General features: G+C 37.3%; 2 protein-coding genes across 4 annotated transcripts in view; one reads left to right on the top strand and one right to left on the bottom strand.

The window, feature by feature from the left end:
* The window catches only part of C1H12orf4 (chromosome 1 C12orf4 homolog), a 22,765-nt gene extending 11,557 nt beyond the window's left edge, over nucleotides 1-11,208 (bottom strand). For 2 of the 3 annotated variants that reach the window (XM_026868186.1, XM_026868187.1), the window contains exons 1-8: nucleotides 11,100-11,208; nucleotides 10,347-10,541; nucleotides 9,926-10,071; nucleotides 8,367-8,548; nucleotides 6,587-6,686; nucleotides 6,371-6,492; nucleotides 4,254-4,360; nucleotides 3,312-3,509 (exon numbers count right to left, since the gene is read on the bottom strand). In XM_026868186.1, coding sequence (XP_026723987.1) covers nucleotides 3,312-3,509; nucleotides 4,254-4,360; nucleotides 6,371-6,492; nucleotides 6,587-6,686; nucleotides 8,367-8,548; nucleotides 9,926-10,071; nucleotides 10,347-10,524 — 1,033 coding nt within the window. In that variant the 5' untranslated portion in view covers nucleotides 10,525-10,541; nucleotides 11,100-11,208. Of the gene's footprint in view, nucleotides 1-3,311; nucleotides 3,510-4,253; nucleotides 4,361-6,370; nucleotides 6,493-6,586; nucleotides 6,687-8,366; nucleotides 8,549-9,925; nucleotides 10,072-10,346; nucleotides 10,542-11,099 lie in introns of those variants that run through there. The other variant, XM_026868188.1, reaches the window with a different exon arrangement.
* The window catches only part of RAD51AP1 (RAD51 associated protein 1), a 10,638-nt gene continuing 9,116 nt past the window's right edge, over nucleotides 10,564-12,085 (top strand). Inside the window, exon 1 of the mRNA XM_026864220.1 lies at nucleotides 10,564-10,578. Within this exon, the coding sequence (XP_026720021.1) occupies nucleotides 10,564-10,578 (15 nt within the window). The remainder of the gene's footprint in view (nucleotides 10,579-12,085) is intronic.

Here is a 12,085-nt window from a genome sequence, read left to right as displayed (position 1 = left end):
ATGTGTATAAGAGACAGCCCCAAACCAGACAAGGCCCTACTGTACTCCTCTCTAAATTCTAAAAAATTTATGGCAGAGACAAAACATTTTTTGAAATAAATTAATTGCTTGAGGAAAAAAGTAACCTTCAGTGTTGCTGTTCTTCAAACAAAACCACTCAGACCAAAAAACCCCCCAAAATAACAGCGATAATATATGTGCATTAAATGCAATTGTGCTTTAAAAATTATGTCTAACTACTAACAGCCCTTCAACCTGTGACATTTATCAAAACATGCATAATAGATACTTCCAACAGCAACAGCAGCATTCCAGCTTGTTTTGAAATATCAGAACTATTAATGAAATCTGTAAACAGCTTTATCTGGAAAGCTGGAATTACAGTTCTTTCCTTTTAGTTCACAAAACACGGTTCTGAAAGCTAAAGAAAGTGTTTTCAGCTGAAAAGAGTTCCTTTTCCTGATAAGCAAGTATTATATCAGACTTGGAAATCTTATAATTAGGATCACTGCATACTGCCTCTGCGACTGGAATTGTAAGCTCCTTATCCTGATGTCCAGCCATCTCTCCAAGGGAAGTCACCAGGAGCCAAAACAAGCACTTAGCAAGGGGCTGGACTATACTAAGCAATTGCTATTTACTTCCCACTTTGAGGTACCTGCTCTAGTCCTCCTTAAATAGTTCTTAATGTACTCTGATTGCCTATCTGGAGAGCACCATATACTCCTGTGAACAAGCTGCAACAGGAACAATCAGGGTAGAGACAAAAATCTTAATGTATTTTATCTTTCTACATGAAGTTTCCATCATAAAATCTATTTTCAGAAGGCTTTATTAAACTCTGGTGTCCAAAACCAAGGAAGGAAACAGCTCATACTCCAAAAGACTGTCTTCTGTGTGTATCAAGATAAAATAAGGTCACAAGACATTTTATTTGAAACAAACTGAAAAATCTTTTGTATTTAAATTTTAAATTAAAGTTAATTTTAGTTTTCGTATCTCTGAGTGTGCTACACCTACCCAAAGCCTGAGTCATGGTAGCCTTACAAAGTCCTAATATAAAAGTCTTGAGCTAGGCAATGCATAAATATAATGTATATGAAGAAACTATTCATCTAGCTTAGAAAAAAAACAGTCTAAATGGAATTAGCATACTGAAAGTTCACAAGTAAGTTCAACTTTCTGTTGAAAGGCTGTTTTCTAGAGATGTGCCCAAATCCAATTTCAAAGGTTTCAAAGGTTTACTAGTTGCCATTTACACCTTGTTAGAAATACAGAAAACATCGCAGTATTGGTTTTCAGTCTTGCAAATAGGTCACATACATCCTGAATTTTGGAGACAAATGGAACCACTTTGGATTTACCAAAGGTGCAATAACAAACTACTTCCCAGACACAACAAGGAACAAAATACACTAAATGAAGCACATTCATAAGCTTCCTCAGGATACAGCTAAACAAAGTCAACCAAGCAAGTTGCAGGACTTTGTATCTCCATTTAGTGCCTGCTGAGTAATTAGTGTTGCTCAAAACAATTTAAAATGTTTGGATAAATAGCGTGCTCACATGAAGTTCATTTACTTCAACTACCTCTGAAAAATCTCACAGGCTTGAGGGAACTCCTAACCCATCACAAAATAAAGGCTATTAGGTTTGTGGGTTTTGCCAGCTTTAAGATGGAAGCAGAAAATTGTTACTCCACTTTTGTAACCCAGCAAGCCACAACCTCACTATTTAAACAACAGCATCAACATATTATTTAAAGGTCTTCTACAGAAGATTTTATGAACCTTTGAATCCCCTGGTGTATTTATTTCTTGAAGAGCCTTTTAGGAAGGAGTATTGGTTCTGGCTAGTGCTCTTGCAACAAACAGCTTTAGCAGTTTAAGAACAAATTCTCCTCTCAAAAGGTGTTTATTACTGCTCTTCTGCCAGAAGCTACCACTGTCACCACAGAGTGGATTTAAAAAAAAAAATGCGCCCAAACCTCAGTTGCCTCCCAGAGTGGTTTGGGGTCTCAGTACAACCAGACATTTGCTAATGGTTTAAAGTAATATATCTGACTAGGTCAGAGATGCTGACACATGAGACACAGTCATTTCTGCAACATTTTGAAAAAGAACAGTGGTGCAGACAGCTGTGGAACTTCCCCAGAGTTAAGTGTGCCAAAGTCTCTTCAGAACTCAAATCAACATTTATTGAGGATTATATTTTACAGATTGTGATGCAGTCCCTATTTTCCCCTCTGCTGTGGCTGCAAGATCTAACTGGTGGCTAAAAGATGCAATTTTGTGTTTAAGGGTATTACTTAAATGTCCATCTTCTCTTACCACCTAAGATTTAGCATAAAACCAAATCTTCTCTATTTGTTATTAATTTAAATATTTAAGTGATAAAAACAAAGTAACTGAAAATGAGTACAGGTATGAAATAATACTGTCAGAATTAACTTGGAAACCATAAACGGCACAAGTGCAACTGCAATTTTTACTGGCACACTTCCCTTTCCTTCTTGCTACAAGCCTGATTCCATGCTGTTTTCATAGAATATCAACGACCAAAGTATTTTTTTTACAGCACGCTAGAATAATGACAAGTAATACTGGCTTCAGTCAAAAAGACACTTCAGGTGTAAGTATTTTGGTTTTAAAACTTCAAGAGGAAGGTGGGAAATTCAATTATGTGGTTCAGGGTAAGGCTCAGTGACCAAAGTTGGCACAGAAATGAACACGTTTCATTGGTAAACCTTGATACAGAACACCTTCATAGTGTCCAGTTACTTAAAAGACAGGCACTTAAAATGGCTACTAATCAAGGTTTCCAGGAGTAGGCAAGTAATATTGCTATTGTTCGTTTTTGGTTTTTTTTTCATGTAATTCATAGTACTGCAGATATCTAAATCACATGGTAATTTTGTAAACTTAATTATCAATTTAGAATCTTAGCATATTTCATTTTCATCTTTGCAAATAGGTATCAGGATGCTAATCTGACATTAGAGAGTTAGAAGCCCCTTACTGTAAGTCAAAGGGAGGGAAAACAGCATTGAAGTGTTCTCTCTAATATGTTCCTTACTCAAACATAAAACCTAGGGAAGAGATGAGAGATAACAGCGTATCAGAGCACAACTCAGTCCCCCATCCTTATCCATATCTCTCTTTGTATTTGTTACCCTTCTGCAATATCATGTCCAAAACATTAGGGTCTACAGTAAATTTTAATTTTACAGGGAATATTTTTTGTGAGAAGACAGCAAGTTTTTAAGTGACATTGGTTTTCACTGACACAATATATCCCATCAGAGGACTCACCTCTTTTGATGCCACTATATGAACTGATACGGTTATCTACCAACAAAACCAGGCCACAGAGAGAAGTTGAATAGAGAGACATTGCAGTTTGAAGTCTGTGAAGTTTTACTCCACTTCGATGATTACGTTTATGTTTACAGAAATCCAGCATATCAGCTCTCAGTAATCTCAAGTTATGCATGGTCTTCAACTGAGCTCCTGTGCGGAATATAAATGATTTAATACATATAGTAAAAGAGGAAACTTGGGACTGTTATTAAAATGTAAGGGAACAAAGTGCTCCCCTAAATTTTCTGAAAAAGATCTAAAGGAAATACAATCAATAATACTCAACATTCAGAATTACATATATATCAGCAATTTATAAAGAGAGAAAATGCAATATTTTCACATACTGTCACAAAGCAAGGCTTGTCTATACCAGAAGTGAGCCTTGTTCCCCATGATAAGGCTACAGATGAAATATTAATGCAGTCAAAACAGACAGCATAAGAACTTTCTATTGCATAAACAAAAAGTAAAAATTTTAAGCATCTATTTTCTGTTAACTGGTTGCAGGAACTGAATTTAATACCCACCATGTGGGTATTAACCACGTTACCACATGTTCTCACCAGTCATAAGAAAAGTTAAAATATAATTTTTAACTACTATGTGTTTTGATGTTAGTGTGCCCTTCTACACTAGTGACCTTACCAGCGTGGATAAAACAATTACTTCTAGAATGTTTTCCATTAAGTATATTTCAGGTAGCTAGATACTGTTTGATACATTTTATACCATGCTGTACTTCTCTTACAAATATAAAGAACAGATACAAAACAATTACAAACTGCATATGTTATATACATTGACAGTTAAATACTATAAATAATACATGCCTTGGATACATTATTTATTAGCATCTGTTATTACGTTTGGGTTTGGTGACAGTTTACTTACCCAAGTGAATAGTAAAACTTTCTTCTAACAGCCTTTGCTCTTCATAAATTCTTCCATTTCCTTCTACAGATTCTCTCAGCTGGCTGGGCTGAACCTTAATTTCATCACTGAAATAACAAGAAACGTACTGAAAAGTTTATCCTAATTTTTGTTCAAGACCAATAATATTTTGTGAGAACTATCCAAAGTTTTCTTGGCTAGTCTGTGGAAACTGAGAAACTAAACCTGTTTGACTGAACTCTACTCAGCTGAGGCTTTACCATTCTGGCAGGCAACACTCCAGGAGCACACCAGCAGGAAAAGTAAGACTCCACTGTTAGATTTACATTACCTAGCTCATTTGTAAAGCATTCCGAGATTGAGAAATAAAAATAAATCACAATACATAGTTATAACAAGAACATAGGAATAAAAGGAAAAAAAAAATTTCTTCTTCTCAGGCTATTTGTAATACCAAAGACTTATTTATGAGTTATTAGATAAAACATTTCTTTTTCCCACACAAAATGGGAGGTTAAAAAAAGCCAGATCAAATGCTCCAGAGTGTTCAAACTAGAAGGAAATGTTTCAGATATATCAGTTTTAATTTTTTTTCCTAAATTCAACTATCTGGTAGTAAGGGATATAATCAGTACTGTTTCTGCTACATGAATATCTCTCCGATTTGTTTCTGCATTAAATGAAAAGTTTCTCTTTATTTTCAAAAGGGCCTAATCTTCAAAGGTGTTGCTTTGGACTTCCTGTGCATTATTTTCCAATGCATTAGGGACCTATAGTTTTCAGGACTCAACACAAGCAGAGGGATCACACTTTCTGCTACTGCATGCGAGTACAATGAGTAAAATACTATCACTTCACATGTGCTATAAGTATCCAAGTTTACGAACCCAAAACTTCCTCACCCTTTCTCAGAGGTCCTTGCCTCTGGACTTTGAGCAGTCCATTTCTGCTAGCCTTCATCTCTAAGCAACTTCACCTTGGTCTTATTTCACAGCAGTAGAAGGCCAGAACACGGGAAGAGGTTGACAGTGGTAAATATGAACAGCCTTTGTAATTTCACTATCTTTAAAGCCTCATGGAAATAATCAACAAAGCCAACATGAAAATTGTGTGGAAAAATATTTTAGGATTGGGTTTAGAGATTGAGCAGACTGTCACTACTGCAGCAGTGTGAGCTATGCAGTTCTAAGACATTTGGAGACTAACCTGAGAACTGTGAAAGACTTCCAAAATATAAATTCACAAAGTCCTGAGAAATGTAGTGACAAATCTAAACCTACAGCACCATCTTCCAATATACTCCCCCTCCTATCTCTTCCGTCATGTTCCATACACTCGTCTTCCTTATCCCAAAAGGAAACACTTAAGAGAAAGTGATGAAGTATTTCATGCATTATGATCCATGCCTGTCTCCTTATCACTGGCATCCACGTGGTTCAAAGGTGTTGCATTTCCCATAAACTCCTTACTGTATCCACCTAAATCTACTCAGAGAGGCTCTTCTACTAATGCAAGGCATGAGAAAGCATCAGGTTTTACTTCTTCTATTTTCCTGTCAGTAGCAAAGCTGCTGGTTACTAATTATAAAAAAAAAGGATCTCTTCAAGATACAAATTCTGAAGTTCCCTGTGATTTCCTCAGTGAGAAAGTTTTTCATTCTCATCACAAGCGTTCAGACTAAAAAATTACATTTTTAGCTATCCAGTGAGCATACATAAAGCAAACCAAAACAAAACAAGAAAGAGACGTTTATTAATTCAAAACATGCTACACTGTTACCATTTATTAAGCTACAAGTAATTCTGCAGAACATCCTTAAGTGGTAACAGAAAGCCTTGTGAAATGGTGTTAAAAGACAGGCATTGTAAATAAAGGCAAAATACGAGAAAACCCTATTCAGCTCAAGTTGTAGTTTAATTACAACACTTTCTGGTACAGAAAGGTTACAACAATGAAGAAAAATCCTAAAAATATAAATATTTAATTGTGATGGTTTATTTGCCTTTGATTTGCTTTGATTACCCTGTTTAAATGGCTAATCTGAAATAAAGATTATACAAAAGCAATTACTTTGAACTACTACAGATGGAAGCAAGCATTGCAGAGGAATTAAATACCTGACTGAGCTGTTGTTGGGATTCTTTAGATCCTGGTGAAGCTTTATCACCCACTCCTGATATTCCTGCTTCTGGATAGCAGTAGACTGTTTTAATTCATTGGTCCATTTGTTCTCCAAATCCTAACAATATGACAGTGATAATTTGAGTGGTTTGGGTTTTCTTTTTAAGACAATTATTTGCGTGATGTATTCTAGCGCACTGAACTTAGTTTACCTGCTGAGATTCAAAATGCTGAGCTGCCAATGAATTTACATCTTGGTCTGTTAGCGATTTCCCTAGCTCTTGCATCACCTTATCCATTTCAGCTCCTTGTCTGAAAGAGAAGCAAATGTACATTTACCACAAGCAACGCTTTTAAAAAACACTGGTAGAAGAACACCTATTGTTGTTGATACAGTTACTGATACAATGATCAGCTCTATCAGGCAGCTGGTCAATGCTCATCACAAAGCAGAGGTACAACTGAACACAAAGCTGGAAGATATGACATGCAGTACTTTGTCCATCTGCTCATTTTGGAATTGGAATTTGTACGTTTGAAGTCTGCCCTCACATTTATTCAAAAGGTACAACAGTATCTCCAGATACTCTAATGTAGCACTTCGCTATCCTTATCTGTAGGAGAGTTTTTGAAATGTACCTACTCAGTCCCTCGCTTTCCTCCCGCCCTGACCACAGCTGATGCAGACAGGTAAACACCAGGAAGGAGGCTAAATGTACCTATTTTTAATAGTAAAATGAGCTTCCAGCTCAAACTACATGCAATAAGGGGACCTGGAGTTAAAGGGTTGCCCTGCTATTATCAGTTCAACCATTACCTAGTCCCTCCTTAGTCTTCTTCATCCCTGGCTTCATTTAGTCTTTCACATTCGATTTACCCTGGCACAGATTTAGTAATGAATACCCACAAAACAAATTTGAGTTGAGGGTCGGGGATTCCAAGTCAGTTTCTGTGTAAACAGAACAACATCTACGCTCATACGGGACAGCATCAGCTGTCACCAACGTATGGAGCTCCTTGATTAAAACAGACTGATACGATAAATTCCACTGGAGTCATTTATACAGCTACATCACACCAGAGCTCTACAGCATTACTACTCTTAGGATTAATTGCTCCTTCTTCTATATGCATACTTGAGAAGAGTCGATAAGCAGCAAAAAGCATCGCTAACACATTACTGGCAACATTTATAGAAAGAAATATGTATGATTCAGTCTAGAAGAAACTATATAAACAGATATGCATTGTATAATGCGAGATTAAACACGCACAATCCAAGAGGAATATTGTCACTTAGAATGCTAAAACAGACCTACTTAGAATATTCTGGCACCTTGCAAGCATCTACAGTATTTAATATCTATGCTATATCTATATTTGTGTGCATTCGTTTTCCTCAACCTAGTCTCCGTAGAAAAAAAAGAAAAAAAAAGAGGAAAGAAAAATCCGCATTGTAAGTGTTCCCTCTTGTGGGCAAAGCAGCCACCTTCAGCTATTCAAGCTTAGTCGGAAACTCAGGATTCCACATAGACTTTCCTAAATTTCATATTCAAGTTTCTGATTTAAAGTTGGCTCAAGATTTTTTGCTCATCTTTTCCCCCCACAGAACTTCCAGTGTTTAATTTAAATTACACCATAACAAAGGCAAAACATGGTACATACATGTACTTCATTTTCTAGATATCCTAAGCACTTTACATTGCTATACCACTTCCAACGTGGATAAAACAATGGAAATCAAACCTTGTATTACTTTGATGGCCTTAGCTTTTATTATTTTCAGTGACTGAGGAGAATATAAGATAGCTGACAGTAACAATTAGTATTAATAAGTATTATATAACTTTAAAGAGGGAAATCTAAAACTGAAATAGGGCTTACATAGATGAATGCAAGTTGATACACGTTGTCCCATGAGTATACACCCAGTCGTATGCACCCCTCTTTAATAAGATAAGGGGAAGAAAAATGAAAAAAAAAAAGGAATACCTTTCACGTAGTTTTTTCAGTTCCACATCTCTTTCACTTATTAGTTCTGAGATACTAACAAAATAATTGTGTTCCAGGTTTAACAGCATTTCAGAAGCTGGAGAATGTATCAGATCATGATAAACATCTGCAAAATCTTCATCCCAGCTGGTTTCTTCAGGTTTTGCATATTCTAACGTTGTCTAAAAATTATAAGAGATTTTTAAAGCATATGGTACCATTTAGGACATAAGGATCCCTCATAATGGTAGTGCAAATCCAGCTGGCATGCACACTGTTGCACAACCTTCAACACACATGATTTATCTTTTTGATTATCTAATTTGAACTTTCTGTATTCTGCTTCAGCTTCAACATTTTCTCCCTTACCATATTCTTTCTCCTTCAAAACAACTAACAGCAGAAACATTAAGGTGTTGGCTACAGTGAGGAATTACCAATTTTCAGACATCACCAACTTGGAAAGCATAATAATATCTACAACAATGTTTGCAATTGATTAATTTTAGATAGGGCCCAAAATATCAGCTGTGGAAACAAAACTGTTTTGCTAGAAAGGATGACTAACTTCCAATGTCATTAGAATTTGATCAGCAACACTGATTTAAGAAAAGCCGTTTTTACTGAACAAATAAGTGTCCCAGAGATGCCAGTTTTGCAAGTCCTTTTATACTGAAACACTCCTTAGATTTGCAATCATTCCCACCAGATTCAGCAGACAAATTAAGATTGTATCATTGAAGTATAGGTTAATAATCTAAATAATCTAATCCTAACCCTTGTGCTCAGTCTAACCTATTCATAGAAACATCTAGCACTGAAGATTGTACAGTCTTCCAATGTTTTATCACAGTCCCATGCTCCCCCAATACAGATTTTTTGGCGTTCATTAAGGCAGATGATTTAATTCCAGTTCTCTTTATAACAGACATATGTTTTGGAATTTTTCACAATATTCTTCTATATTCCATGATAAGCAAATTCAATTCCTATCAACTTTTCCTCAAATGCTGCAGTTTCTGTCATTCTTTTTTGCTCTTTGCTAGGACCCCTTCAGTTTTTTTGCATGCCTCTATTTTGAAGATCACATGCAAAACTGGATTCGTTACTCCAGCTAAAGCCTCATCAACACTAAGTAACATAAACCAGTCACATGAACTCAGGAAATGAGCAGAAAAGTCTCTCCCAACTATACACTTTCTCCTTGGAGTCTTCATTGCTATTACTAACATTTAGGATAAGAGTACCACTTTACTATCTAATGCTTTGATTCTAATACACTACAATCCTTATGTCTATTTCTGTCTGAATATCACTAAGTTACTTACCTTTCAATTTTGTATCTTTTCACTCTACTAAATCCAGGAAAAAGCTGACTGGCAACTTGTATGATGAAGACTTACTGATCACATTCAGATAAAAAGAAAAAATTGTAAGAATTGATCAGTAAAACTGAATTTTAGTGTAATTTTCCCTCTTCACAGGTGTGATTGTCTGTACATGCACACACACTCTCACAAAGCAAGTCCTGAATATTAACTTTTCAGCCTTAATCTTACCTCTTTATAAGCTTTAGCCCAAGTATCTGCCAGCTGGTTTATGTCTATTTTTCCTGATTTCACTGCTTCCAGAGCTATTTCAGCTTCTCTATCATAATCTTTTATAGTTTCCTCTTCTATGAACTTATTAAGAGATTGCTTCAGGTCTATTATAACAAGAAGAGAACGGTCCATCAATAAAGCATGTCAGTGGAAGTATCAGTAATCATCTAGGAAACACACAAATAAAGTTTTTCTGAAAAGCTTTTACTTGGGCACCTTACTTGCTAGTACCGACAGTAATTTTATTTAATGTTTTGCTGGTTTAAAAACTTTTTTTAAGAATGTCTTAGTAAACACACTTATCCTGGTTTCTTAAAGCAGGTTGTAAGATGCTTGTGGACATCAGTATATGACACTAATTTAAGAAATCAACTCTTACCATTTTCTATAAAGCATGGCAGATTGTGCAGAAGCATTAGACGGCCGTGCAGATGACTAATATTCTCTTGCACAGGGAATTTGAGAGGCACGGTAAGCACTAAGTGCTGATTTCCAGCATTGAATTTGTATACATAGTCTCTCTCCCTAGTGCAGATCTTTCCTTTATTAGGCTTCATCTTCTTGAGTTGACTTCCTGCATTAGAAATTAAAATAACATGAGTTACATTCTTGTAAAGTCATAAGTAAAAAATGCTAACTAAAATCATGGCTTTTTAACAATTAACAGCTTCTGGCAAGAAAACTTAACCCTCCAAATTGTTCATAGATATCTCCATTTTGACTTCCAAATACACAGGTTGGAACTGAAGCATAAATATCAGTTTCCAAAACACTGAATGCTTCTAAATTCTTATTGAGTGTATCAGTATATGACTTTGGGTAATTACTCTTACAAATTACAGTACAAGTGCCCTGACTTAAAGGGAGAACCACGACAGAAAGAATCCTCATAAATAGCAAACTTTGAGACACAACTGCTGCCACACATCTCAAAATCTGAAATCCTTCACAGCTCATTAGGGTATTATTTTGTCCTTTCTGTGGTGGTAGACTTGGGGGGGAGCAATAATTCTTAGAAAAAGCTTATTTTGTAACTTGCTTTAGGACAGACCATAATTATTTTTTAATAATACCATTAAAAGTGAGCCAAAAAGAAAAGCAAGAGAACTGTCTATGGGATGAGAGCACATATCTGTGCCAGTAATTTTTCCCTCCGTGAGGGCTCCTCCTACTCATTTACATTCCTCTTTTTGGAACATTACCGGCAAAGCTGGACACATTACTCCAGCTGAAATCTCCCCAGTGCTAAAAACCACAATCCAAGAAGAAAAGCAGAAAACATAAGGGGAGGGAAAAAAAAAAGTGTATTTTCTACAGCAAAATTAATGGGACCAGTTTATAGTTTTTTGGAGTTTTTTTGTGGTGAACGGTGTTGGAAACGGATTAAGCAAATCGGTTCCAAATCTTCATGGTAACAAAAAAATCTCAGGGCAACCAAAGCTAAACTGAACTGCTCTCCTAGCCCGTCACAGAGAGGGATTTAAACGGTGCCACTTAGAAATACAAAACTGACGAACGTCTTCCTGCTACTCCCCGACAGAACAAGGTTTAGCGGGGAGGAAGAAGGCGAGACGAGGTGACAGCCGCTGGCTCTGAGCCCAGTGCAGCCGAGCAGCCGGTGTGCCCCAGCAGAAAGGGTCAGACCGGCGCTTGTGCCCCCTCCCCGCAGGCTCTGGGGTGCCAGACCGGTGGCCCACGCCAAGAGAGGCAACGTTACAGACTCACAGAATCATCTCGGTTGGGAAAGACCTTGAAGCTCCTCCAGTCCAACCATTAACCTCACCCTGACCGTTCCCAACCCCACCAGATCCCTCAGCGCTGGGTCAGCCCGACTCTTCAACCCCTCCAGGGATGGGGACTCCCCCCTGCCCTGGGCAGCCCATTCCAACGCCCAACAGCCCCTTCTGCAAAGAAAATCTTCCTCAGAGCCACTTAGCTTCCTTTACTGAAAAAGCAGAAGCAAAGCTGGCGGCGGCAGGGAAAGGCCTGCACGATCCCATCCACCTTTATCCCCCCCTCCCCGGGAAAGCTCCATAACCCCGGGGTAAACACAGCCCCTCAGCTCAGAAGAGGCCGCGCCCGCAGGGACCGGAGCCGCTTCCCCCGCCATGAAGAGCG

This window comes from Athene cunicularia (assembly GCF_003259725.1).
Source record: "Athene cunicularia isolate RWA chromosome 1 unlocalized genomic scaffold, athCun1 chr1_part2, whole genome shotgun sequence".
NCBI classification, from domain to species: Eukaryota; Metazoa; Chordata; class Aves; order Strigiformes; family Strigidae; genus Athene; species Athene cunicularia.
Note: the sequence above shows the minus strand (reverse complement) of the source record. Positions and strands in the feature narration are given on the sequence as shown.